The following is a 27978-nucleotide window of genomic DNA, read 5'->3' as shown; positions in this document are numbered from 1 at the left end:
TCAGCTCTATCTTATATATTTGACAATTAAAAGCAATTTGCTTGTCTACTTTAAAATTTTTAACTATTAATCATCTTAGGGTCCAAATCTAGAAACTTATTTTTGTACGAAGGCCAGCTGCCCTCTTATTTTTTTCAAAATAATTGCTTTAAAAGTCTGCTGTTTCTATATTTAAAGCTGAAATCCACCAAAAACAAACTTGCAATTTCATATAATTGCTACCACTAAATTTTGCAACCACATAATTCATCTCCACACTTAAAAGTTTATATACACTAATTTAACTGTGAATCACTTTTTTGTATTCAAAGTCTTAGATTATGTATATGAAAACTAATTTATTAAACCTCTGTACACAAAGATGAACGTACCTGTAAGCACGTTTATATGCAGAATGAAGTTACAAAAAAGTAAAAGTGTTATTAAAATTGATTCATGTAAATCACTTATAAAAATACCCCAAATGGATAAAGCTGCTCATCCCTGATTTTTCTCATTTGGTTGTCCGAGTTGAAATATGAATTTAAAATGGTTAGAATTTTTTCTTTTAAAAAGTGATATATTAAACTTATATACAGGATAATTAGCAAAATGTAGAAAGGGAAAACAATGTACAAAAGACAGATAAAAACCACTCTTGACGGACACTCACAATCCAAAAATAGTATAAACCTTAACAAACTATCGCTAAACCAGCTCAAACTTACATTTTCCCCCCACCCAACTTTTTGTCAGTGAGAATAAAATATTGTAAACTAGTGAGCCCAGTCTTCCCATTCTTTAAAATAGGCTTGACTTGAGAACACAATTAAACCTTGTGTGCATTTTAAACATGGGAGGGACAAATAGGAAAACAATTTCATCTGTCCACTTAGTACTAATTAACAGAAGACAAAATTATAGATCATGAAATAGCTCCTGGTGCTATGCCAAGCAGTTACTCAGAAGCCTTTTTATTTTTCTGCTGGTTTCGGGGTGAGTTCTTTAACAAGCTTCTTATCCTGAGGTACATGCCAGTAGATTCTGCCATATTCTCAAATTCAAATGGCGTTATTCCCGTTGCAAATTTGCTCATGTCAGGGATAGGGCTGTGAATTTTAGTGGCCACTGAAGGAGTGGTGTCTGAGTGAAAGAGCTTCTGGCCACCTCCATTCCTAATGTCACAGTGTGATACGACATTGCCATTATCAAGAGGAGCACCTTTGGTGTCTACCCGAGCAGACTCACTTTCCTTCTGGCAGAGCGCTGCAGCCTCAGCATCTGGACCTGAGGAATGTTCAACTTCCGGTTTCTTTGTACAAGTGTCTGGTGCCTCAGGCTCGTCCAGCACCACCTGCTTTTCAGATTCTTTTTCCTCTGGGACAGGGAGGTCTAGCTCATTTGGAGAAGGTGACGAGGCAACAGAATTCCCAGTTAAAGGTGTGTCCACAGGAATATCAGAATCGCTGTTCATGCTCTCTGCCTGCTCGAGAGCCGCCCATATCCGCCTCTGCTGCTCTTCAAGTTCCTCCAGAGTCAGCGCGTCCTCGTCCATAGCCGCGGATGCTGCCCTGGGCTGGGGAGAGTCACTGGGAGTCAGCGGCGGGGTGCCCTTGGGGAGCGGAGGAACGAAGACGGGTGGAGGGGTTCCCCGTGGCAGTGGAGGAGGAGTGCCAGGAGGTAGTGGTGGCTGAAACTGAAACGTCTCGCTGCTCCGAGAACTATGAGCTGCCTCCATATCTGCAATTAGAAAGGTGAGATACTTCAGCAGTTGTGATGGCACTGGGTTTCACTAAAATTACTTGAACTCAGCTGTATTTCACAAGTCCACACTGCATCGCTACACTCACAGGTCTGGGACATGGAATCCACTCCACTTTAACACACAAATTATAGGCTACTAATAAAACTTTCCACAAGAAAATTAGACCCGATGTTTCTTCTCCTTGGGAGGGAGTCGCCCAGAGAGGTCATTCCACTGCCACTCCTTGCGGAGCGGGGCCCTGCAGGGCAGGAAGACGCCGGGCAGGGCGCTGCAGTGGTACAAGGGTAGGAGGGGCTTGACGTAGGGCCACTGACTGGGTGCTAAGAAGGCAGCCTGGTTGTGCCGGCAGGCCCGCCTGGCCTTTCGCTAAGCAGAGCTAAACGCTGGCCTTGAAAATTTGACCCATTACTCGCTGTGTGATCACTTAGTAGTTCAGAACCTAGGCAGGAAAGGGACTGCTATTAACACCGTCAGAGAGCCTGACGTTTAGTGTGCTGGCAGGCAGCACTGAGAAGTATTAATAACAACAGGAGGGCTGATCAGGGGTGAGGAGATATCCGGAGAGGCTTTTGGTGGAAGAACACGTGAGGACATGCGAGGCTTGAGGCCTTGGGACTCAGGGTGTGGCCACAGTGTTCTGATCCTAGCACCTTTTGGAGACTCACACTGGCCCATCTTTTAAGTCTGTGGATTGGGCAAAGACCCTCTGGCCACATGGTCCTTTGTTCTCAGCAGGTGATTATGTCTCATGGTGACTTTATTTGTAAGTGTGGCCATCTCTAAGGAGGCAGAGGGCCTGTAAACAAAACCAGTGCCTTTGCTGATGGTTGGGCCCAGAGGGCCTTTTGCAAGTGGCCTCAGGACCTTGAGCTATACTTAGCAGCTGTGTGCAGGCAGGTAGAAGCTTCCAGAGATGCCAGTGGAGGCTCAGTGAGCAAGACTCCACTACGGACTGCAGGGCAAGGGCGATCCAGCGAGCTGAGGCCCAGACTGCAAAGGTGAGGGCCCAGCATCTGTCAGGAGGCGTGGCTGAGACAAAGTCTGGATGGTATGGAAATGAGTCCTGTCAAGCCCTTACAAATAACCTTTGTTCTGCAAAGGTTCTGTTTGCATCACAGAGAACTAATGCAAAAAAAGGTTCTGCCTGCATTATAGAGCTAGCAAAGTTCTAATTAAAGCAGGGTTAGTAAGACAAGTGCTAGATCTACTGTCCTACATTCCGTTCTGGATTGCGAGCAAGGAAGGAATGCGGAGGCACTCAGGTTGGAACCTTAGGCTCTGGCCATAGGATGAAGAGTCTCACCTCACCATACGGGCTCAGGTTGGTATGAGAGAAAGAGAGAGACACTTCCCCTAGAAGGTAGGTTTCTCAGGCTCCAGCAATTCCCTAAAAAGACATAGAAGAGCCCCCAGCACAGGGCTGAAAATGCCTGCACAGAAGCAGGTAGAACTAGTGACAGGGGTGCTATCACCACAAATCCCCAAACTTAAATGATCACACATGCACAGGCAGATTCCTCCCACAGTGTTTTATAATAAGCACACAAGACCCAAATTCACTTATTGAGAGATTTCGCCTGACTTTAGGTTCTCAGGCGGTGGAGACAGATACTAGCACTAACTGACTAGCATCCTTGAGAGACTGAAAGCACATTTTTGCCCTCACTCAGAAAGCACTGAGTCTTGGCTATGGTCTTTGATAACACTGAGAAGTATAGGACTCTGGGAACATAATTTTGTCTGAGATAATGACCACAGGGTTTTCAGGAATTGCCTGTTTTTAAAATTTCATAGGTATGTGACAAAGGCTGGGATAATTTTGTTTCCTATGAACTCTCTGACCTTGTTAAAAGTGAGACTGGAGACTGAGGGCTGTAGGTGCTGGAAGCCCAGGCTGTGAACTCTCTACCCAGGCATCCAGAACCCCCGAGGCCAACACTAAGCAGAGTAAAAAATTTGGGAAAGTAATTTGAGGGCTTTGATTTTAAAGCCACTTGTGCAAAATAATTTGATTTTAGACTTTAATTCCTTTGAACTTTAAGGGGATTTAATCCATGACCTTTAAGTTCTCCCTAGGAATTTGAAATGGGAGGGAGGTTCATACTCAAATATAGGATAACTTATATTGCTGACATCTTTATATATTTTTTCTTTTTTTTTTTTTTTAGAGACAGGATTTCGCTCTATCACCCAGGCTAGAGTGCAGTGGTGTGATCACAGCTCACTGTAACCTTGAATTCCTGAGCTCAGGGGATTCCCCTACCTCAGTCTCCCAAGTATCTGGGACTACAGGCACACGCCACCATGCCCCGCCCAATTCAGCTTTTCTCAGTGATAGTGGCGATGCTCTGATCTCCAAGGATCAAAGAGAGATTTACGATCTAGTCAATGCTCATAAAGGAGTCTCCCCTTTCTTACAGAACTCAGGAGCACACAGGTTCATTCTACCTCCTCGACGAAATCAAAGCCACAGGATGAAACCCACCTGAGTCGAGCTCCATGTCAGCGGGGGAGGCTGCCGAACTGCTTTCCTTCTTCTGCTTCTTTGGACTGCCTGGGCTGGACTGAGAGGAAGACCTCTTGCTGCTGGACCGCACACTTGGCTAACGGAGAAATCAAACCAAACACAAGTTAGATGGGGTACACAAGGAACTCCATCCCTTCACTTAAATGATATAGAAAAAAATTTTGAAGCTCAGGCTAGGTAAGTGGTGAATTTAGCTAGTTTTCCTTTTGATTCATCAGATAGAAAAGGTAACAAGATGCTAATGAATCACAAATCTCACAGACATACATAACAAATTTTTATATAGACCAGACCCTTAAAATCTATTTACCGCTTGGAAGTTAGAAGTGAGGAAACTGGCAAACACATCCTTCTGTTGACATGCTTGCATTGGTATGGAACCAAACATCCTCCATTCCTAATGATGAAAAGAGAAGGAATAAACATGTATTTAGAAAATGTCATGTTTTGAAATTTTGCTCAAAGGAGGTAGAGTGGAGGTTTCAAATTACATTCCTGCTTCTTATGTGACTTTTCCTCACTAGAAATTAAAGAAAATAATGGTGTGTTTAAGGGGGAAAAAAAAAACCTACCTGCAAAATAATTAGGACTTAATACTAAAAGACTACTTGACATAACGCTTGGCTAAAAAGCGTTCTACCTACTGCAAGCAGAAGTTGTAGGCAGTAACAACTCCTTTTGGGCCTCCCCGGCTCTAGCCTCTCTCCTGTCATGCCCAGGCACTGCTAACTTCTAACAGACTTACTCACGCTGAATTTTCTACCTTCTGTTCTTTCTCTTTCCAAATAGAGTATTGACCTTCTATGTCCAAAATCACTGTTTCTCTTTCATCTCCAATAGCACATTCAATAGTGGTTCTCAGAAAGAATCACTCTGAGTTCTAGTGAAACATACAGATTCCAGAGTCCACTGAGTCAGTTAAGTCTAAGGGTGGGACTAAACAATGTGCATTTCTGGCTGGGAGAGGTGGCTCAAGCCTATAATCCCAGCACTTTGGGGACCAAGGCGGGAGGATCACTTGAGGCCAGGAGTTCAAGATCAGCCTGAGCAATAGAGTGAGACTCCATCTCTACAAGAAATTTAAAAATTAGCCAGCGTGATGGCATGTGCCTGTAGCCCCAGCTACTCGGGAGGCTGAGGCAGGGGGATCACTTGAGCCCAGGACCTTGGTGCTGCAGTGAGCCATGATGATGCCATTGCACTCTAGCCCTGGCAGCAGAGTGAGACCCCGTCTCAAAAAAAAAAAAAAAAAAAAAAACAAAAGGAAAGAAAAAGAAAAAAAAAAGAACATGCATTTCTAACAAGTGCCCCCATGGGATTCTGATATAGACCAGTACTTGGACCCACTTCCAGAACCCCAGATGGTTTGTATCATGCAATTTAGCTCTTAATGAATTACACACTATTTTGTGTGATTCATCACTTTGTTTACTATATTCTAAATTCCAATCTTTGGCTTCTTCCCTGCTGTCCAGGTCCTAAGAATAGTTTTTATTAAAACAACAACACAATAGTTAATTGTTGGATCTTAAAATGTAAGATGAAAATTAGAAAAGTATAGTTGGAAAAACCATTCACATACAGAATGAGAAATTTTATTTTGAGGGGGGAAAAAAACGCAAGAAAGAATAGAAAAACGAGTCATAGCGTACCTAGATGTATTACAGACACAAATTTATTTCCCAAGTAATTCTGTAAGGTTTATAATACTGCCTCACAACCATCCATATTTAAATAAATCTTTTAATTTCAGAATAGTTTTAGATTTATAGAATCTAATCGATCTATTTTAGCTCCTTTGCTTGGGGCCTGAAACCAGAAAAGACTGTGATTTTGATGAATACAAGATTTCACTTGATTCTAGTCAACATAAAAGAAATTAAAAAGTTAAACATGTAGTAACAATTTACTTCTTTATGTAACAATAACTACTACATAAGTTAACACTTTGAATAATCTTTAACATAATAATGTCACATCCCAGCAAGACTAAAAAAACCCCAATATACTTACATCTGGAATGCCTCTGGGAGTAGATATATTAAAACCTGGATAGTTTACCAATTTCGAGAGATCATAAGTGATAGTTTTATTCTGTTGTACTTCTCCAACTTCTGTTTCCCCATCAGCACCATCTATTATAGACCATCAAAAAAGTGAATATTGCTAGATGTCAATACACACCTCTCTCCAGACTAAAAGCACACCTGGAAAGTGTTTATGCTCATAGCAACAGAATTAATCTGAGAATGGCTTTAATTTAAACAATGTGGACACATCATTTTGATAAAAATAAATACTTAGGCTGGGCTCAGTGGCTCACGCCTATAATCCTAGCACTCTAGGAGACCAAGGATCGCTTGAGCTCAGGAGCTTAAGACCAGCCTGAGCAAGAGTGAGACCCTGTCTCTACCAAAAATAGAAAAATTAGCCAGGCGTGGTGGCACACGCTTGTAGTCCCACCTACTTGGGAGGCTGAGGCAGGAGGATCTCTTGAGCCCAGGATTCTGAGGTTGCAGTGAGCTATGACGACGCCACTGCACTCTAGCCTGGGCTACAGAGCGACTCTCAAAAAAAAAAAAAAAAAAAAAAAAACCTACCAAACATTCAGGGTATCAGAGATAAAACTAAAATCTTTTGCTCAATCCTCTTTCCTTTCCCAGGGTAACCACTGTTGAATTGAGTTTGCTGTGTATCAATTAAGAATTTTTCTAGGGCCGGGCGCGGTGGCTCACGCCTGTAATCCTAGCACTCTGGGAGGCCGAGGCGGGTGGATCGCTCAAGGTCAGGAGTTCGAGACCAGCCTGAGCAAGAGGGAGACCCCGTCTCTACTAAAAATAGAAAGAAATTATCTGGCCAACTAAAATATATATAGAGGCCGGGCGCGGTGGCTCACGCCTGTAATCCTAGCACTCTGGGAGGCCGAGGCGGGTGGATTGCTCAAGGTCAGGAGTTCGAGACCAGCCTGAGCGAGACCCCGTCTCTACTAAAAATAGAAAGACATTATATGGACACCTAAAAATCTATATAGAAAAAATTAGCCGGGCATAGTGGCGCATGCCTGTAGTCCCAGCTACTCGGGAGGCTGAGGCAGTAGGATCGCTTGAGCCCAGGAGTTTGAGGTTGCTGTGAGCTAAGCTGACGCCACGGCACTCACTCTAGCCTGGGCAACAAAGTAAGACTCTGTCTCAACAAAAAAAAAAAAAAAAAAAAAAAAAAAAAAATAAAATATATATAGAAAAAATTAGCCGGGCATGGTGGCACATGCCTGTAGTCCCAGCTATCCGGGAGGCTGAGGCAGTAGGATCGCTTAAGCTCAGGAGTTTGAGGTTGCTGTGAGCTAGGATGACGCCACGGTACTCACTCTAGCCCGGGCAATAAAGCGAGACTCTGTCTCAAAAAAAAAAAAAAAAAAAAAAAAAAAGAATTTTTCTATTTTTTGAGACAGTCTTGTTTTGTCACCTGGGCTAGAGTGCCATGGTGTCAGCCTAGCTCACAGCAACCTCAAACTCCTGGGCTCAAGAGATCTCCTACCTCACCCTCCCGAGTAGCTGCGACCACAGGCACAAGAGGTCACAGCTGGCTAATTTTTTTACTTTTTGTAGAGATGAGGTCTCACTATGTTGCTCAGGCTTGTCCTGAACTCCTAGCCTCAAGTGATCCTCCTGCCTTGGCCTCCCAAAGTGCTGGGATTATGGGAATGAGTCATTGAGCTCATCCAAGACCCTTTAAAAAAAAAAAAAAAAAAATTAATATTACTTCATGCTAGGCACTGTGCTACATGCTAGGGGATATATTGGTGAATAAAATAGGCACGGTTTTAACAATTATAAAGCTTAATATCTAGTTGGGAAAATAGATAATATTCAAATAAAACAGGAATATATAATATAAAATAAATGTATAGAAATTGTGATAGGGTTTGAAGGAAATGAGCAGGGTGCAGTGATAAAGACTGGCAGGACAGGTGGGTGGGATTAGGGAGAGACATTTAGGTAAGATGGCCAGGGAAGATCTCTGAGCATAAACCCTAGAATCTATATGGTTCTTGGTTAAAACCTTTTAGCAATACTTTTTACATAGATATGTCCCCAAAGAACACAGAGCATTGTCTCATCCATGTGGGTTTTCTTTTTAATTTAAGATCGATGGCACCATAATGTGTAAGTTATCTAGAAACCTACTTTTTTAAATTCAGTATTGCACAAAGATTTTGCCATGTTAATTCATACAGATTTATTCCACTCTTTATATGCTGCAGGGAATCCACAGCTTGGAACTACCAGTTTATGTAATCACTCCTCTCTTCAGGAACTTAATATTGTTTTTAATTTTTCACTGTCATATTTGATGCTACAACGTATGTATCCTTCAATACATACATTTCCTTGTACACACGTGTGAATGTCTTTCCAGGGAAGATATCTAGGAGAGGAGTTCTAGACTATTAGATGATTTCTGTATGCTAAATGTTACAGGTGTCTTGGCACTGACGGATCTGTCTATCACTATCACTGAGAAAGGTAAGGGCTTAGGAAGACTGGCTGGAGAGTGGAGAGTTGATACTTTGGCCTAGATAGTCACTGAGCAAGTACAGATAACAAGCTGACAATTCCACAGACTCACTAAAGTTTTAGTCCCTTCCTTGTAAAACAAAGAAAACATCCTATTTTTCAGTTAGCACACATTAAATAAGCCAGCCACTTCCATCACATTTTGTTGTGATTTTTTTTAATTAAAAAAAAAAAAAAAAGATAACACTTCAGCTGACGCCTCCACTTAACATACTATACCTTTTCCATCATAGAGTGCAAGACCTGAATTCTCCAATTCAGCCTCTTTCAGCCACCCCGGTGGGTACCCTAACTGGCGCATCCGATAGATGAAAGGGGGGAGACTCTTGTCCGTCACACCCAGTGCATCTTGAAGTTCCTCACTAAGTAAACATAAAAGAGGAAGAAAAATACTGAATTCTTGTATGCATGAAAACATATAATGGCCTGATATTTTAAAACATTTCTGTCTTATATTACATAGCATGTAGCATGATGCCTAACAAATAATAGAGTTAAGATTTCAATAAATGTTTTTGAATGAATTAATGTATGTTACCTAAGGCCTTGCTAGAGGACACTTACATCCTGATGATTACTCTGAAGATACACAGAATGTTCCAAACACTGGAGAAATAAAAATGACATTTTATGGTAAAACGACAGGAATACCTAATAACTCCTGGCTTGAATCTTCCAAATCTTTCTTCTACTTCTTCAGCATGATATCGCTGCTGAAAATTCTGACTGTTTGCCTCACCGCAGGCATCCATATACTCTTTTCTCTTTTCACTTATTCGAGCGGCATTCCGAGGCTAAATCATATGTTTGAAAGAATGGGATCAAGCAACTTAGAAATACTTCACAAATTAAGCAAAAATAATCACTTTTTAAGTCAAGCAGATTATTTTAGTTTTAATGCATCAAGAACAAGTTTAAAAGAAGATGTATATTTTAGAAAAATAAGCAAGGAAGAGAAGCAGTCACATTAATTTCTTACTACCTCAGTATTATCCTAACATAAAATCCAGTTTTTAGAATAAACTTTCTAAAAATTAACTCTTATGTTTCATTCACTTCAAATACAGACAGTACTATAATAAATTATTTTTTTAGCATTTAATGTCTTAAAGTGTAAGCACAAATTTGAAAAGATTTCAAATTAGAGAGCTATAGGAAAGCAACAAAAGAAGTTTCTTCACATCACATTATGGCATAAATGTGCTGAAAACATAGAAAGCTCTTGTTCAAAGACTTTTTAATAGGAGAAAAATTTACCATTGGGCAATCTTTCATTTGATGTTCTTCAGAACCACAATTGAAACAGTGAGGCTTTGGCCTATTTGGTCAAAAAACAAAGATTTTGATAATGTAAATAAAAATATGAAAGCAAATCAATAAAATTCTGTATGACAGCAAAATGCATCAGAGACAAGAAAGCAAGTAGATCACAGATCACTAACACCTGCAGTAAGTACACGCACATCTCCTGTACTTAGTCATTTAAACAAGTAGTGCTGTGCAGTCTTTTAACCAAGAACCGTTCTGTTCCTGACTAATCTGTTACCTCTTCTGAGTTTTTTTCAGTGGTTCATAACAGAAGAATTGAGGCAAACAGATTATCATATTTCAGTTAGGTAACGTGGAAACAAGGCAGATGGTTATAAGACACCAATCAAAGAGACAGCAACAGTTGTACCTTTCCACCCACCCAGGCATACTAGGTGTGAACCAATGAATTCCAAGAAACAGATGATCAATTTAAACATTTAATGTATATCCATACATTGAAATTCTAGCTCAATCTGTACTTTATAGTAAACCAGCAATAACGAATATTAACTTTTCAAGCTAAAAGAGTTTATGGTTTTGGTTTAAAAAAAAAAAAAAAAAAAAGAATAAAACAACTCCCCACACAAACCTTTTTGCCTTTACTTGTATTTCTTGCCCTTCTAGAGAAACAATGTGGCTGAAGACTTGCTGGTACCTTTAGTGAGTTTTATTAAGGAATAGTTATCATAGTCTGCAAAATTTGGAAATTTTTTAAAAGGTGAACTTATTGGCAAGATGCATAAAAGATCTTCATTCACTATGTAGGATACTTGGGTATTTCCCATCCTTCGGTAAGCTGAGGGTTTTCATTTAGTAGCGGTTGCCCCAATTTATCAAGGCAAAAATTAGTAAAATACAGGACACTTCCTACAACCTGCAGAAAACAAGTCAAAAAATATTGCTATTTAAGCAGGAAAAAAAAAGACATTAAATAATGTAAGACTATGATTAACTGTTTTAACAATTTATTTTTGGATGAAATTAACAGAAATAATAATTAACTCCCTAGTTAAAGGAGCCAGATTTTGATGTGTAAGTAAAAACAACTTCTTTAAATTCCCCTCTCTCTCCTAGATCACTGAGTTCTTCCTCTGTATTGGATCATTACTATCAGCTACACTCTCTCTAGAATTCAAACAAAAAATGAAAACCTTCACTCTCATATTTCCCTCTAATGCCCCATCAATTCATTACTTCTTTTTGCAGCAAGACCCTCAAACTCTCTATTTATTTCCTTTCCTCCATTTCCTTTCTTCCTGTTCACTCTTTTCTGTTCCCTCCAATTTTTTGGAAAAATTCCATACAGCTCAATTGAAAAAATGGTACAATGAATAGCCTTGTAGCCTTCACCTAGATTCAACAATTGCTAATAGGCTGACATTTTTGTGTTCACGTCTCTCTCTTCACACACACACACACACACACACACACGCACTTTTTACTGAGCCATGTGAGTCAGTTGCAGACATCACCACACTTCATCCCTAAGTATTTCAGTATAAGCCTTTTAAGAATATTTTCCTACCAGCCAAAATACCACTGTTACACTTAAGAAAATTAACGAATAACTCCCTGGTACCATCTATATCCAATGTACATTCAGTTTTCCCCACTGTCCCCAAAATGTCTTTTATAGCCTTTTTTTTTTTTTTTAACCTAAGCCAGGTTTTGATTAAGGTTCATATGTTGCATTTAGATGTTATATCTTTTTAGTTTCTTTTAATCTAGAACGTATTTCCCACTTTTTTAAATGACACTGTCATTCTCTCTGGAACATTTCCAGCAATGCTTCTGTTCCTATCTGTTTGAATCACCGCACTAAGCTACTTGACAACGGAGCTCCCCAAGGACCTCCACGCAGCCAAATTCAACGGACATCTAACTCAACCCATCAGCAACAACTGACACAGCTGACTGTTCCTTCCTCCTAAAAATACCTTCCTCCCTTGCCTGTCAGGACACCATTCTCTTGGTTCTCTCCCTTCCTTGCTGACCAAACTTTGGTCTTCGTTGTTAGATCCTTCTCCTCTCTCCATCCTCTACATACTGGAGTGGCCTGGGCTCAGTCCTTGGTCCTCCTCTCTATGTTCCCTCCCTAGGTGCTTCACCCAGACCCACGGCATGCAATGTAATTTACACACTCACAACTCCCAAAGGTCAGTCTGACCCCTCCTAAACTCGTCTCGAATATGCAAGTGCCAACTTGACAGCTCTTCCTGGACATGTAGGCGGCATCTCAAATTCATCCATTTAAAACTGTACTGGATTCCTAGCCCCCTCCGAACCTGTTCCTCCTCCAGTCTTCCCTATCACAGAAAAAAAACACAGCGACATTCCAGTTGCTCAGGCCAAAAACCTGAGTCATTCTGACACCTCTCTTGCTCTCATATTCTACAGCCAATCCATCCATGTGTTTCATCAGCTGTACTTTCTACGTGTAACCAGCTACAGACCATGTTCCACACAGTTCTTCTAAAAATTCAATCGTATCATCTCACATTTCTACTTAAAACCCTCCAGTGGCCTCTCATCTTACTCAGAATAAAATCCAAAGTCCTCATTATGGTCTATGAAGCAATATAAGGATTCAGATCGTACACTCTGGACTCTGAAGATCTCATTTCAAACCCTAACTTTGTTACTTACTAGCTCACTAGCAAGTTACTTAGCTTTCCGTATTTGTTTCCTCATCTGTAAAACGGGAATATAATAGCACCTTCACGAGTAGTATCTGCAATGAGCTTAGAACTTAAATACCAGCACCTACTACCGCCAGGAGTATTCTTCACTCAAACTGCACCCTCAGCTCACTCCCTTAATGCATCCAGGTCTTGGTTCAGATAGGCTGTCAGTAACAGGCTGTCACTATACAAACCACCTTCCCCATGGTTATTCTAACTCCTTACGCTGCTTTATTTTTCATCAGAGTACCGCCTTCCCCCACCAGAATGTAATTCAATGAGACCTGGGACTCTGCCCTTTTTTTCACTGCTGTGTGCCTGGAACCGAGAATGGTCCTTGGCACAAAGCAGCATTCAGCAAACATTCATTAGTATTTGTTAAAGGCCTAAATGAATAAACACACGAAATTCCCAATTTCTAGGTAGGTGCTACTTTAAATATCAGAACTTTTGAATTAGAAGGGAAATGAAGTTACCTGGTTCAAATACAGAAATCATTCATTCTTTTGTTGTTTTTTTTTTTTTTGGAGACAGTTTTGCTCTGTAGCCCAGGCTAGAATGCAGTGGCGTCATCATAGCTCATTGCAACCTCCAACTTCTGGGCTCAAGTGATCCTCCTGCCTCAGTCTTCTGGGTAGCTGGGACCATAGGCATGCCCCACCACACTTGGCTAAGATTTCTATTTTTTGTAGAGACAGGCAACTCCTGACCTCAAGCGACCCTCTCTCCTCGGCCTCCCAGAGTGCTAGGATTACAGACGTGAGCCACTGCACCAGCCCAGAAATCATTCTTTAAAGTGCCCTATTGAGCATCTCAGTCTTTATTTGAATCCAGTAACATGGAATTCACTTTTTTTTTTAAAGAGAGAGGGTCTTGCTCTGTCACCCAGGCTGGAGTGCAGTGGCACGATCATAGCTCACTATCTCAAACTAATGGGCTCAAGCAATCCTCCTGTTTCAGCCTCCCCAGTAGCTGGGACTACAGGCATATGCCACCATGCCTCACTAACAGAATTCACTTTTTAAATGAGATGTACCACTTTATTTTTAACATTTGATAGAAATTTTGGCTTTCTAAGAGTTGAGTTGAAATGTACCCCCGTATACTCAATTCAATCACTGGTCCTAATTCTGCCACTTGACACTTTAAAGGGTGATTTTCAAATGATACTTTTTCCAAATAACAGCCTTTATCCTACTTGCAGAGATGTGACACCCCTGGTAAATCTTTTCAATACGGTTTGTGGGCGCTCCATCACCCCAGCAGCCCCATGTCGTTAAAATCGTGGTGTGTCAATGGAGTATGGATTATAACACCCTATAAATGTGAAAACCAGTCTTTCTTTTTATGGAATCCAGGATTACATCTTTTTCAAAAAAATTATAAGCTGCAAAATTATATCACTACGTTTTTTGTGTGTGTGTGTGTGTGTGTGTGTGATTTTTTTTAGGAGACAGGATCTTGCTCTGTTGCCCAGGTTGGAGTGCAGTGGTGCTATCATAGCTCACTGCAACCTTGAATTCCTGGGCTCAAGTGATCCTCTCCCCTCAGCCTCCCAAAGTGCTGGGTTTATAGGTGTGAGCCATGGCGCCTGGTCCACTACACTGTATCGACAGTACTGGATTTTGCATAGGTATTGAAAGGCTGTTGGACTAAATGTAGGCCATCCTTCTTAGGTTTCTTCTATTTTTCACCCACCATATGAGTCTGTCAACATTTTAAATTTCAAATTTGCCATCTGTTATATTAGCGATCTATCCCTCTCAGCTTCAGCCATCTGTACATTCAACAAGCATGCTTTCTACATCCTCATCCAAGTTCTTGAACATAAACAAAGAGGTTAGTCAGGACAAAAACAAAGTCCTCCAAAGTAAGTCTATTGTGCCCCCAGGTCACAATGCAATAGTTACTAAAAGGCAAACTATAACATTCAGAGGCTAAACTTTACACCGTTATTTATAACAGAAGAAAGATGTGATCAATTGAAGACATATGATTATACCACTTTATCATTTAAATGCCACCCAGTTGACAAAGGATAGGAAACATATATCTGCAGAACTCAAAACTAAAATGTCCAAACTTACACTGAAAGCTTCCTTGTTGTTTTTAATGGCACCAGATTCTTCTACTTTATGATCCTCTTCTAGCACAATACTGGATGGCTAATACAAACAAAAATATACATTACAAAGGGTAACCAATGTTTTCACAATTTTAAATTTCAAATCTTAGGAATCTGAACACACACTCCTTTTATTTTCTAATACATACCATTGAGGTATATAAAATTTTGGATTTATCATTGTCATAATTAGGATAAGTTTAGAAGTTAAGCTAAGAATGTTATGAAGGAAATTTCACATGGGAAAAATGAAGATATAAAGAGAGAGCTCCTTCTGATGCATTAGCATGCACTATGACTTTCGTGTTAATGTTAATTACGGAACTTTCAATACTTAAACTGGCAAGGCAGACTTTGTCTTGAAATCAGATAACCAGGAAGATTAAAAAAATATACAATTTTAGAGTACTGGTCAATACTGATAATATAACCCTCACAGACCTCAAGCTACTACAAAATTCTGAAGAGTTCCTTGAATCAAAAACAATATTCAGTGTGATTTTTATTGTTAAATGTATTTTGCTTCTTGAATCTTTAAAAATTATACAGGAGACATAAAAACTAAAGACAATAAAAAATTTAATTAATCAGAACACTCCCATTTTCCAAACCCTGAGGATAAGCAGCTTATTTGAGAGATTCTTACTTACCTTAATTTTTAATTTAAGTAATAAGCCCAATAATAATTCTGATTTTTTAAAAACATAAACTCATGCTCTAATATTCACATAGTGAAATTTCTCAGATTTCTTTGGGCACATTATTGATTGTTTTTAAACAAGTGGGGAGGGGAAGGATAGCACATGTCTGTTAGTTTTAGATAAAAGAATCTGTCTTTTATAAATTCCAGAAATTTAGATATTTTTTCTGGCCTAAAATTAATTTTCTGCTCAAAACCATGTGTCCAAGTTAGGAAATAGAAAAGCTTCAATTTTGAGTGTAGCCAGGTCTGAATGTGACTCCCTTGACCAAAGGAGCCACAATCCAAAGGAACGTCACGTGGCCGCACTGGTCAGACTTTGGAGAGGAAAGCCAAGGGGCGGAAGGGAGGTGAACAGACAATCTTACAATCATTTTGGTTTTGATTCAAAAGGATTATTGTCGCCTACTAATTGGCAGTGAAAAGCATAATCTAATCTTAAAGTCTCTTAAATTTGAAATACCTGGGGCAAAAGATTAAAGGAAGTCTTTTCCACATCATTTTTCTGCTGTTCCTCAAATCTTTTTACTAAATTTGATACAAATTCCTCTATTTCTTGATGATATTGCCTGTATAAGAGGACAAAATGGTCAGAACCCAGACAGAGTAAAACATTTAATAGACTGAAGTCGTATGCATCATTATAAGATGTCATGTGTAAATTTTGTTACTTCTTTTTTCAGAGGTTTATCCAATCACTGACTCTTTGTAACACTCAGGAACTATTCCTAAAGGAAAGATACACATTGTTGCCAAGTTAATGAAATGATTATGATAATGTAACACGGTGTTTGGCATAACAGTTGCCAAACAGTTGTGCAAAGAATGGATTTTATTTGTAAATTTTATGTACTTAATTTTTGAATAGATACTAATGTAAATGGTCCAAAATCTAAAAGAAGTAAAAGGGTTACATAATGAAAAGCTCCCTTCCTACCCTGACTCTTAGCCACCTACTTCTGCAACACAAAGACAGCCAATGTACTCAATTCTTCCACATCCTCCTCCCAGAGACTCTTTATGCACATATAAGGAAACACCAGTATAAATATGAAACTAAAAAAAATAAAAGCAAAACGCAATGCAAGAAAAGCTACCGAGGTTATCTACTTTCTCTATCCCTCCAGGTCAAGAACCGAGCTAATCAAATATTCTGTAGTGCTCAGTTCAGGTGTCAAAGGAGCCCAGGTCTTCTTAGGCTGCAGTTGGGCAGCCACAATGTCTCAGACACAGCTTCCTTTTCACAGACTTGATGATTTTCCATGTCTCTTCTAGCTAAGACATTCTAATGTTTCTGCAGGTGAAAATGCCAGGTGAGTGGTGCAGCAATCAGACTGTCATGAGCTAGAGTAGATAGCAAATCTATAGGGAGGAGGGTCAAGACACAATAGTGTAGAGCCCAGTAGTGCCCAGCTCTTTTCTGCCGCTGCATTCACCACCCAGCTGCCCCACCCCCAGAGCCTTGGGTTCCACTTCGGCTGAAATAAAGTAGGTTATGGGCCTGGCACCATTCCTGCTACCTTCTTGACCTTGGTCAGCACATAAGATAACAGTATGATTGTTTTGGGAGGGGGCAAGCAATTGTCTGAAATGTCTACGATTATGCTCTGAGGGATAGGGCAAGGCCTCAAACCATTTCAGAACACTTCAGCAAGCACTGTAGGAATGCACAGAATCACCCTAAACCTAAACATGCTGGATGGCTTGCAAAAGTCTGGTTTTGGTATTAAAAAAAACAATCATGTGGGTAGGCTTTGAAGACAGCCAACGTGGAATCCGTTGCCTGATGTGGGGAGAACATGGTTAACATTATTATCATTGTTACGGTGGTAGTGGTTATTTTTACTAGAAGCTATTTATTGAGCTCTTATAGGTGCTTATTTAGCTACCTAAAGGGTAGTTACTAATAGTACCCCGTTATCCAGTGAAGAAATTGATGATACAGGAAAGTTCCGTGACCTCCCCAGCAGTCCAGAATCAAATTCAGGTCTATAAGACCCCAATGTCCTTGCTCTTAATCATGATTCCATACACTTAAACTTGAAAATCATTTTAAGAATAAAGGTAAGCACAAATGAAAACAGCATAATTGTAAAAGACACTGTTTCATAAACATATTAATTCATTATATTTAGGAAAGGGAAAAAAATTACTTACTTTGAAATAGCATTGTTCATAAATAGAATCTGTAATAAAGGTCCATCTAACTTAGTATTGTTCACCAATATTCCACTAAAACAGAATTAAAACGTATTCTTAGAAGACAATAAAGTAAAACTTGCTTTATAATACACATAACTTTTATAATTCTTAAGTATCAAAGATCATATATTTTACAAATAAGACCATGAACGAAGAATGACACTTTTCTCAAGAAAAATCTAAGCTTCTACCAATTCTATGTACTTTAATGGTTTTATACAAAGGTATCTCTTATTTAACATTAATATGTATGTGTATATGTGGGTGTGTACATATCTAAAAATATATGTTTTTAGAAAAGGGATCTTATTTTCTTGCCCAGGCTGGAGTACAGTGGCATCATCACAGCTCACTGCAACCTCAAGCTCCTGGACTCAGGCTATCCTCCTGCCTCAGCCTCCCAAGAAGCTGGGACTACAGGTGTGCGCCACCAAGCCCAGCTAATTTTTTAATACTTGGTAGACACAAGGTCTTGCTTTGTTGCCAGGCTAGTCTTGAACTCCTGGCCTCAAACAATCCTCCTGCCTCAGCCTCCCAAAGTGCTGGGATTACAGGCATGAGCCACCAAGTCTGGCTAGTATTTTAAGAACTGTTTCACAAAAAATTAAGAACTACAGTTAATCTTTCAGTTCTCAATGAATAAACTTCTCTAGCTAATGCTTAGTTTCTTTAAAGATGGAGTGGGAGCAGGGGAGGAAGGACTGGATAAACCAGCAGGTTACAAGAATATATTTCTAAAAGAATCTGAGTGAATTTGGCTCGGAAGTATATGGGAAAATGAAACACTTATAAATAAATGGATTGACTCTTGCAGGGTAAAGCACATAGCACTAAATATCTCAAATCCAAGATTCTAAAGCAGAGATATATATAAGCATACTATTCCTGGATTTGACTTGCGAATACTGCCAAAAACAGAACTAGAATGCAGCCTGGAAATCTGTAATATATCCCTTCAGTGCCCTGGGACCAGCTGTATCTCTGATTCTTCCTGTCTCACCTTCCTCATATTCCTCTACCTGTACAGCATGTGAAATAAATCAGTTTCTATTTAGAATTGTTCATATCAAGTAAAGAAATAAAACTGAAATATGAAAAAGTTCAGAAACTTGTTTTAATTTGGGCAAGCTTCAGGTTTTAAAAATATATGTTTTTAAGAGCCACAGGCAACTTGCATGGTCCTTGGTTGGAGTCCAGTTTGAGCAACCAGCTATAAATACACTCAGCTGGAGAAATTTGAATATGGACTGAGTAAGGGACGTTATTAAGGAAATCATGCCAGTTATTAGGTGTGATCATGGTGTTGTGGTTATGCATGAAATAAGTCTTTATTTTTAAAAATACAGGCTGGGCGCGGTGGCTCATGCCTGTAATCCTAGCACTCTGGGAGGCCGAGGTGGGAGGATCACTCAAGGTCAGGAGTTCGAGACCGGCCTAAGCAAGTGCGAGATCCCATCTCTACTAAAAAATAGAAAGAAATAATCTGGACAGCTAAAAATATATAGAAAAAATTAGCCGGGCATGGTGGTGCATGCCTGTAGTCCTAGCTACTTGGGAGGCTGAGGCAGAAGGATTGCTTGAGCCCAGGAGTTTGAAGTTGCTGTGAGCTGGGCTAACGCCACAGCACTCTAGCCTGGGCAACAGAGTAAGACTCTTGTTTCAAAAAAAAAAAAAAAAAGATACAGGCTTTTGTGACTAGCATGGGCAAACATAGCAAGACCCCAACTCTATAAAAAATTTAAAAATTAGTGGTGTGTAGTGGTGAGTGCCTGTAGTCCCAGCTACTTGGAGGCTGAGTAGGAGGATCACTTGAGCCCAGGAGTTCAAGGCCGCAGGGAGCTATGATTGCAACACTGCACTCCAGCCTAGGCAACAAGAGTGAGACCCTGTCTTAGAAGAAGAGAAAAAAAAGCTGAAATATTTGGGGTGAAATTTGTGCATGAGATTAGAAGGCAATATGATAAAAATATTGTTAAATCTAAGGGGGGAAGATATGGGTAACGGTAATTATACTATTCTTTCCACTTGCTGTATATTTAAACCTTTTCTTAGTTAAAAACACAGAAACACACAAACCCCATAATGTTTATTGATTAAAAAGAGGAGAAACTTCTGATTATGACAGTTTCAAAAATAAAGACTAAACCAAGAGACATGAGGGTATAAATTTTATCTAATTAAGGATATATCGGCCGGGCGCGGTGGCTCATGCCTGTAATCCTAGCACTCTGGGAGGCCGAGGTGGGCGGATCGTTTGAGCTCAGGAGTTCGAGACCAGACTGAGCAAGAGCGAGACCTCATCTCTACTAAAAATAGAAAGAAATTATATGGACAGCTAAAAATATATATAGAAAAAATTAGCCGGGCATGGTGGTGCATGCCTGTAGTCCCAGCTACTCGGGAGGCTGAGACAGGAGGATCCCTTGAGCTCAGGAGTTTGAGGTTGCTGTGAGCTAGGCTGACGCCACGGCACTCACTCTAGCCTGGGCAACAGAGTGAGACTCTGTCTCAAAAAAAAAAAAAAAAAAAAAAGGATATATCTCCTTCTTCCTTGGTTTTCTGTAGAATGCTTTATCAGTCTGACGATATAGAGTGCACTAATTCTAAAAAAATAATAATTTATTCTTTTTTCATGATACCAATTGCTTCCTTCTTATAAACTGGCAAACCCTAGAATGCTGAAATCATTTGAACTAGGTAATCATTACCCCTTTTAAGATAAATACTTAATGTTCAAATGATCAACTCCATTAGAAAATGTATAATTATCTAAATATCTTTAACATATAAAAATTATGAATTTTATGAGGTATCCTAGCTATACATTAATACATATACATTTAATATCTAACCACAAATGAGTATAGATACCCAAAGTGTGCTCACACAGAGGAAGGAGAGTACAGAATGGGGAAGTTATTCTGAAATACTTCTAAATTCTAAAATTTAAACTTTTAGTCACCAGTGCATCTGACTTATTCCAGCTGGTGCCAGAGACAAAAAAAGTACATGTGAAACTACATCATGGCACCCCCAAATTCTGAACGCTTAAATTACCATTTCACATAACAAATCTGTACTTTAACAAATATCTAGATTTAGTGACCTGTTAAATAAATTTATATTATGAGATACCAGCATTTAATCTGTTACAGTCAGATGCCCAAATGCAAATCTACTCATTGTACTTTTTCCAAAGGAATATTAACTTTTTCTTTTCTAAAATTCTATATCTTGCATTGTTTCTCTTTATGAACACATTTTAATGGTGTAAGTAAATCTTCAGCTAGAGTAACATTGTAATCGTAATCCTTACTTTCTAGAAATGTTTGTTAAATAGGAACAGCTGGGTTGACAACGTGCCTGTTCTGATCATTAAGTCAAAATTTTCTGGATTCTACCTCACAAATATTTTCACCCAATAAGTGAGCTTAAAAGTTTAATGCACTTATGAGAATCCAGATTTTATCCCCACAAATTCAGAATGAAGGACCATTAGATCTCTTCAGAATATGTTGAACGAATAAAAATGACACCGAAATCCTACATGCTTTTCACAAAGAATCCGTGATTAAATATTAACATGAGGATAAATAACAAGGGACAACTACGGTATATTTTCATTATCTCATACCTTGGTCGAGTCAGAATGTTCAATTTTCTTTTAAGTTCTTGATGTTATTACTTGTTAAGGAACATTAGCCCTCATTAAACAGAATCATGCAGATCATAAAATTCAACTACTACTCCTCTCACTTTTGGTGTCAGAATGTTACAAACGTGGGAAAATGCCTGTCCGAAATTTTTTTTAAAACCACTTCTAACATTTTTGCTAAAGCCAGTAACAAAAAGCATTTAAAAAAAAAAAAAAAAGAATGTTACAAACGTAAAAGACTCATGAATACTTTGAGGATGACACACTTACTGAGCTCCTGTTTTGTTGCAGGGCTAGGCATTGGGACCTAAAAATTATTATGGTTTTCATCCCTTTGAACATATACTTTAAGACACGATCTTTCAGTCCAAAAGAAACAAACTGAACTGAAAACATTTTTCAAACAATGATGTCTTTGTCAAGTTTCAACAGCTAATGAAGAAAAATTTCCAAGTCATCCAAAGGATCGTGATATATGATACAGAAAATGCAGTATAACAAGCAGTTAACAAGAATCTGGGATGGAATCTATGGATATTTACTGTACAATCCTTTCAACTTTCTTGTATTTTGAAAATTTTCATAACAAAATGTCGAGGAAAAAGGCAACATGTTAAAAAAAAAATCCGACTTCAAAAACCTTAAAAACTGACATACCAACCACTTTCAGGGCTCTTTACAAATTTTAAAAGGAAAACTACCCGAACCAAAATTATCCGTATATATAGTTTTAAAAACCCTAAGAATGTAAATAAACATACTAGCAAATCCAGAAAAAACTGTAATCATGTAACTCAAGCCAAACATAAACTTATTTGGCGCGTTTTCCCCAGAGCGTTGCAATGCATCTTCACCACAGAAGCTAGCTCAACGTGGAAGAACTCTAAACTTAATCCCCAATTTCAACCAAGCAATTAGCCATTTCTCTTTGCACACCCCGACTCCTTCAGGCTCCCAACTCTGCATCCTAGGACCACCACCAGCTTTTTCCCCCGCCATAAAAAACTGATCCAAGGTCTAAGTATCTGTCTGGTATCTCTTAACATATAACACGGCTGCATGAACTTGAGCTTGGCTGCAAAATATGAAATGAGATGACTCCAAAGAGAGGAAGAGAAGTGGTGGCCAGTCTACAATCTAACAGTTGAGCAGTCTACAATAACCCTTGAAAACGGAACCCGGCGGGGGGGAGGGCAGGAGTGCATACAGTCAGGAGACGGATTTTCAGAAATGAAGGTTTGCGCCGAGGACCCAAGGCAGCTTGCACAACCCGAACCCTAGATTCTCAGCCCACCAGCGGGACGCGAGAAATTACTTCGAATTCTTTGCCCTCTTGGAATTTCCGCCCACGCCGGTCGCTGTCCCGACCCCACGCCCGGGTGACAGGGCCCAGCGAGCAGGAAGGATATTCTCGGCGCGGAGCTGTTCGATGGTTTCCTCGCATTGCTGAAGCCGCTCCCGCAGCTCTGCGTCCGCGGCCCCGTTCTCGTCTGCCTCGTCGCCGTCGTCATCCTTGAAGCGGGTGTGAACGGGCTTTGGAATCGACTCCTCCGGGTGGTCAAACGCCTCGAACAGCTCAAAGTCGCCAAAATCCACCTCGGCCGCCATTTTGGGCTGTGGAAAAGATTCGAGAAGGGGCGGAGCCGGCCACCAGGGCTGGGGGCGAAGGTTGTAGGGCGGCACCACTCTCGAGGGCTCGGGCCCTGCTAATCCACCCTGTACGATATTCTCCACACGCAGACCGCCAAGGCTGCACAAAAGGCGGGGCCAGTCCCGACAGACTACAATTCCCAGAATGCAACGGCGTCTCTCGTACTCACTTCTCAGATTGCTCGGGAGCATGGCATGCCGGGACTTGTGGTTTCTAAGATACTGTTAACTCATTGCTTTGCATACTGGGATTGGTCCTTTTTGAAACGTGAAGAAAAACTGACTAGCCCAGAACGTGTTAAAACAATATGGATTGTCCCTGCTAGGCAAACAAGGCTGAAAAAAATCAGAGTACGACGCATGTCTTATCATAGATTCTGGTGTACGTGCTTAACAGCAACAAGAGAATAAGGAATTCCAGCTTTGCCACAGACGACGTTTGTGATGTTAAACAAGCTACTTTAGTTTATTGGGCTTGGTTCATGTTTTATGTAAAATGAATTAGATTCTACTATTTTAGATTTGTTTAATCACTTATTCATTCAATCACATTTATTTATATCTTCAGTGTGCCAGGCACTTGTCTAGGATCTGAAGATACAAGAGTAGTGAGCAAAATAGAGAAATTCCTGCTCTCATGAAACCTATAGTCCACAAGAACCAACAACAAAAAAATCCTGTTCCTGCTCTTGGATCCAGCGGGGTGTTGATGGGTATTCATAAAGAAATGTGAAAAACACAGGGAGTTATAAATGTGTAATAAAGAAACAACATAGTCTATGGGAGTCAGTGAAGTGGGACTTGAACTGAAATATGATTAGGTAGGCAAAGTTAGTCGTGAAAATATGGAGGATGAAACAAAGAGCATTTCTAGGCTGAAGAAACCACATGTTGAATGAGAAGGCAGACGGAAGCAAGATGAGGCTGGACTCACAGAACCCAAAGGGTTCCTCTCTCCACCTCCAACATTCAGAAGTCATTGAAACATTTTAAACATGTGCTATGTTTGTGACTAGCAAACTTTCATTTTGATAAAATGGTCCCGATTGTAGGGTAGAGGAAAGACTGGAGATGGAGCAAGAGTAAAATTCTGTGAATCTAGCAGACAGATTGATAGATTTTTGTAGTACTGTACTTAAGAAATGCTAGTTTGGCCGGGCGTGGTGGCTCATGTCTGTAATCCTAGCACTTTGGGAGGCCGAGGCGGGTAGATCGTTTGAGCTCAGGAGTTCGAGACCAGCCTGAGCAAGAGCGAGATCCCATCTCTACTATAAATAGAAACAAGTTATATGGACAACTAAAAATATATATAGAAAAAATTAGCCGGGCATGGTGGCGCATGTCTGTAGTCCCAGCTACTCGGGAGACTGAGGCAGGAGGATCACTTGAACCCAGGAGTTTGAGGTTGCTGTGAGCTAGGCTGACGCCATGACACTCTAGCCTGGGCAACAGAGCAAGACTCTGTCTCAAAAAAAAAAAAAAAAAAAAGAAAGAAAGAAAGAAAGAAATGCTAGTTTGTGAGTTTCAGCCTATCACAAACAGCTGGGTTTCAGCCAATCACAGGCAGCCAATTCCAAAGAGTTCAGACACCTAGCTGTAGCCAATCAAGTGATTTCTCTATTTTGCTTCTGTGTTCAGTCTATAAAAGCTCACAGCTAATGCTGATGGCTGGAGCTCTCTGAACCTCTTCTGGTTTGGAGTGCTGCCCAATTCATGAATCATTTTTTTGTTCAAATAAGCTGCTAAATTAAAAAAAAAAAATCAGTCCGCCCTTTTGGCTCTCTGAGCAGCACCATGGCGGTTGACAAGAACAAGCGCCTTACGAAAGGCGGCAAAAAGGGAGCCAAGAAGAAAGTGGTTGATCCATTTTCTAAGAAAGATTGGTATGATGTGAAGGCACCTGCTATGTTCAATATAAGAAATATTGGGAAAACACTAGTCACCAGGACTCAAGGAACAAAAATTGCCTCCGATGGCCTCAAGGGTTGTGTGTTTGAAGTGAGCCTCGCTGATCTGCAAAATGATGAAGTTGCATTTAGAAAATTCAAGCTGATTACTGAAGATGTTCAGGGCAAAAACTGCCTGACTAATTTTCATGGCATGGACCTTACCCGTGACAAAATGTGTTCCATGGTTAAAAAATGGCAGACTATGATTGAAGCTCATGTTGATGTCAAGACTACCGATGGTTATTTGCTTCGTCTGTTCTGTGTTGGTTTTACTAAAAAACGCAACAATCAGATACGGAAGACCTCTTATGCTCAGCACCAACAGGTCCGCCAAATCCGGAAGAAGAAGATGGAAATCATGACCAGAGAGGTGCAGACAAATGACTTGAAAGAAGTAGTCAATAAATTGATTCCGGACAGCATTGGAAAAGACATAGAAAAGGCTTGCCAATCTATTTATCCTCTCCATGATGTCTTTGTTAGAAAAGTAAAAATGCTGAAGAAGCCCAAGTTTGAATTGGGGAAACTTATGGAGCTTCATGGTGAAGGTAGTAGCTCTGGAAAAGCTACTGGTGATGAGACAGGCGCTAAAGTTGAACTAGCTGATGGATATGAACCACCAGTCCAAGAATCTGTTTAAAATTCAGACTTTTAATGACAAATAAAGAGTCCTATTTGTGAAAAAAAAAAAAAAATCAGGTTAAATTTTCAGGGGCCATAAGTAAATAAAGATAAGCAATCTGTATCTTTATAATTTATTAGAATTTAATTTTCATATTATAAAAGAAAAAATGCTAGCTTAGATTAGGGTAGTGGCAATTGTAGTGGAGAGAATTAGCTAGATATTTAGGGATAGAGGGCATTTAAAAGATAAAATTAAAGCAACAGATTTCATTGAGGATTAAATATGGGGAATGAGGGAAAAGGGTTCACGTATATTTGCTAGGATTCTGACTTAAGACACTGGTTGAACAAATGATCATTTGAGATAGAGAACACTGGATGTGGACCAGGTTTGGGAGCAAAGAGGGAGTTCCATTTTGGTTATGTGGTACCTTGAGGCAATTTTATCCTTATAGGCAATAAAGAAGTAACTGGACTGGTGGAAGATGGTTTTCAAGCATTTTGGTTAGACACCACAGGTATGTTGAAGGAAAAATTTGAGGCCCCAGTGGAAGTGTATGTTAGGCAACTGTATCTTTGGGTCAAGCTTGGAAGAAAGTCTAAGACTGATTGTTTAGAAACTCAAAGGGCTGGGTTGAGAAGGATGAGAAAACTAGAATGGGAGAACTGGGATTGAGTCTCATATAAATTAATTTCTGAGTATATACTTAAAATCATCTGTGGTCTGTTAAACTGATTAACTTAGCATTCTGTTTAAAACTCAATTTTTGCTTCCATTTCCTTCCACCAATCTACTTCTTAAATGGTATTTGTTTTCTAAGCTTAGTGGAATCAAAACCCACCATCACTCCAGCTAGACGGCTCAAAGTCATCATTGTATTTGCCCTTTCAATACCTACAATTACCAAGTCCTATTCTCTCTCAAATTACCATGAAAGCCAACAGTTTTCTCAGTGTTGAATTTATCACATCTAACCTTAAATACTAGTATGGACTTCTAGTCTCACTGTCCTGCCTAGCAACCAAGTCTTTTTTTTTTTTTCTTGAGACAAAAGGCCTGGAGTGCCATGGCACGATCATAGCTCACTCTAACCTCAAACTCCTGGGCTCAAGCGATCTTCCTGCCTCAGCCTCCTGAGTAGCTGTAATTTTAGGCATGTACAAGCATACGTGGCCAGTTTTTAAATTTTATGCTGTTTCTCAGGCTGGTTTCGAACTCATGGGCTCAAGTAATCCTCCTGCCTTGGCCTCCCAAAGTGCTGGGATTACAGGTGTAAGCCATCGTGCCGGCTCATCACATCTTTTAAAATATTTCCAGGACAGCAACTTATGTCCCTGTTGCTCACAAACGTAAAACGCAAAACATCCATCATGGAGCATAAGGCTTTGAAACTGAAACCACAGAACATCCAGGGGAAAAGGGTAACAGTAAGCTTAAGCAAACTATGGAGTATGTCTCCCCTATAGACCCATTTCCGAAATCAAGACAGCTAATTCTCCTTTTCTCCAGGCCTTCAATAATGGTTTCTTAAAATAAACCATTCAACTTACAATTATTTATGTAACTCCCACTAGACCTGCACTAATGTGGTTGCCACTGGCTACATGTGGCTAGTGCTGAGATGTATTAAATATAAAATACACATTGGATTTCTAAAGTATTAAGAATGCAAAATGCCTCAAAAGTATTCATTATATACTTAAGTATTTTGGATACATTGCACTAATAAAATTACACTTGACCCTAAACACGGAGGTTAGGGGTATTGACCCCCATGCAGTCAAAAATCCACTTTTGACTTCCCACTTTACTAACAGCCTACTGCTGGCTGGAAGCCTTACCAATAACATAAAGTTGATTAACACATATTTTGTATGTTGTATTATATACTGTATTCTTATATTAAAGCTAGAGTGTTGAAATAATGAGAAAATATACTATTAAGTGAATCATGATTAAAGCTCTCCACCCTCCTAGTGTTTGGCTCGAGTACACTGAAGAGGAAGAGGGTTGGTCTTGCTCTGGGGTGGCACAGGCAGAAGTGCAGGTGGAAGGGGAAGCAGGCTCACTCAAGTGTTAACTTTTATTTTTAAAAAATCCACATGTAAGTGGACTCCCGCAGTTCAAACCCATGTTGTTCAAGGGTCAACTGTAATTTCACTTTTTAACTATTTACATTTAGCTACTGAAGTTTTAAAAATCACTGAAATAAAATATATCTTATTGGTCACTGCT

The 27978-nt window shown here is 39.8% G+C and overlaps 1 protein-coding gene, 1 non-coding gene and 1 pseudogene across 3 annotated transcripts; 1 reads left to right on the top strand and 2 right to left on the bottom strand.

Annotated features, from left to right (window-relative positions):
- Positions 1-380: 380 nt before the first annotated feature.
- ZCCHC8 (zinc finger CCHC-type containing 8) lies at positions 381-23127 on the bottom strand. Of its 2 annotated transcripts, XM_069496715.1 has the most exons (14): positions 22929-23127; positions 21499-21541; positions 17820-17894; positions 16126-16231; positions 14925-15002; positions 10927-11030; positions 10746-10811; positions 10103-10163; positions 9497-9639; positions 9065-9207; positions 6285-6406; positions 4582-4668; positions 4230-4347; positions 381-1719 (listed from the first exon to the last, which is right to left on the bottom strand). In XM_069496715.1, exons 1-14 carry the CDS (start codon positions 23125-23127, stop codon positions 938-940), a joined length of 2127 nt encoding a protein of 708 aa, XP_069352816.1. In that variant the 3' UTR covers positions 381-937. The 2 variants fall into 2 exon arrangements, with proteins under 2 accessions (XP_069352816.1, XP_069352817.1); XM_069496716.1 differs by lacking the exons at positions 10103-10163; positions 10746-10811; positions 10927-11030.
- Positions 17242-17372, bottom strand: LOC138401949 (small nucleolar RNA SNORA9). Its single transcript, XR_011236559.1, has one exon. It is a non-coding gene; the product is annotated as a small nucleolar RNA SNORA9 (small nucleolar RNA).
- Positions 23128-24963: 1836 nt separating the features above from the next.
- Positions 24964-25797, top strand: LOC138401562 (small ribosomal subunit protein eS1 pseudogene; annotated as a pseudogene).
- The last annotated feature ends 2181 nt before the right edge of the window (positions 25798-27978 follow it).

Source organism: Eulemur rufifrons, chromosome 21, assembly GCF_041146395.1.
Source record: "Eulemur rufifrons isolate Redbay chromosome 21, OSU_ERuf_1, whole genome shotgun sequence".
NCBI lineage: Eukaryota > Metazoa > Chordata > Mammalia > Primates > Lemuridae > Eulemur > Eulemur rufifrons.
The sequence above is the reverse complement of the archived record's forward strand: the minus strand, read 5'-3'. Positions and strand labels throughout refer to the sequence as shown.

Excerpts from the sequence above, each read along its gene's own strand:
- ZCCHC8 (XM_069496715.1), bottom strand. The coding sequence starts at position 23,127 with ATGGCGGCCGAGGTGGATTTTGGCGACTTTGAGCTGTTCGAGGCGTTT. Across the intron at positions 16,232-17,819 it reads ATGAACAATGCTATTTCAAA|GCAATATCATCAAGAAATAG; the intron begins GTAAGTAATTTT and ends CCTCTTATACAG. Across the intron at positions 9,208-9,496 it reads TTCAAGCCAGGAGTTATTAG|TGAGGAACTTCAAGATGCAC; the intron begins GTATTCCTGTCG and ends ATGTTTACTTAG.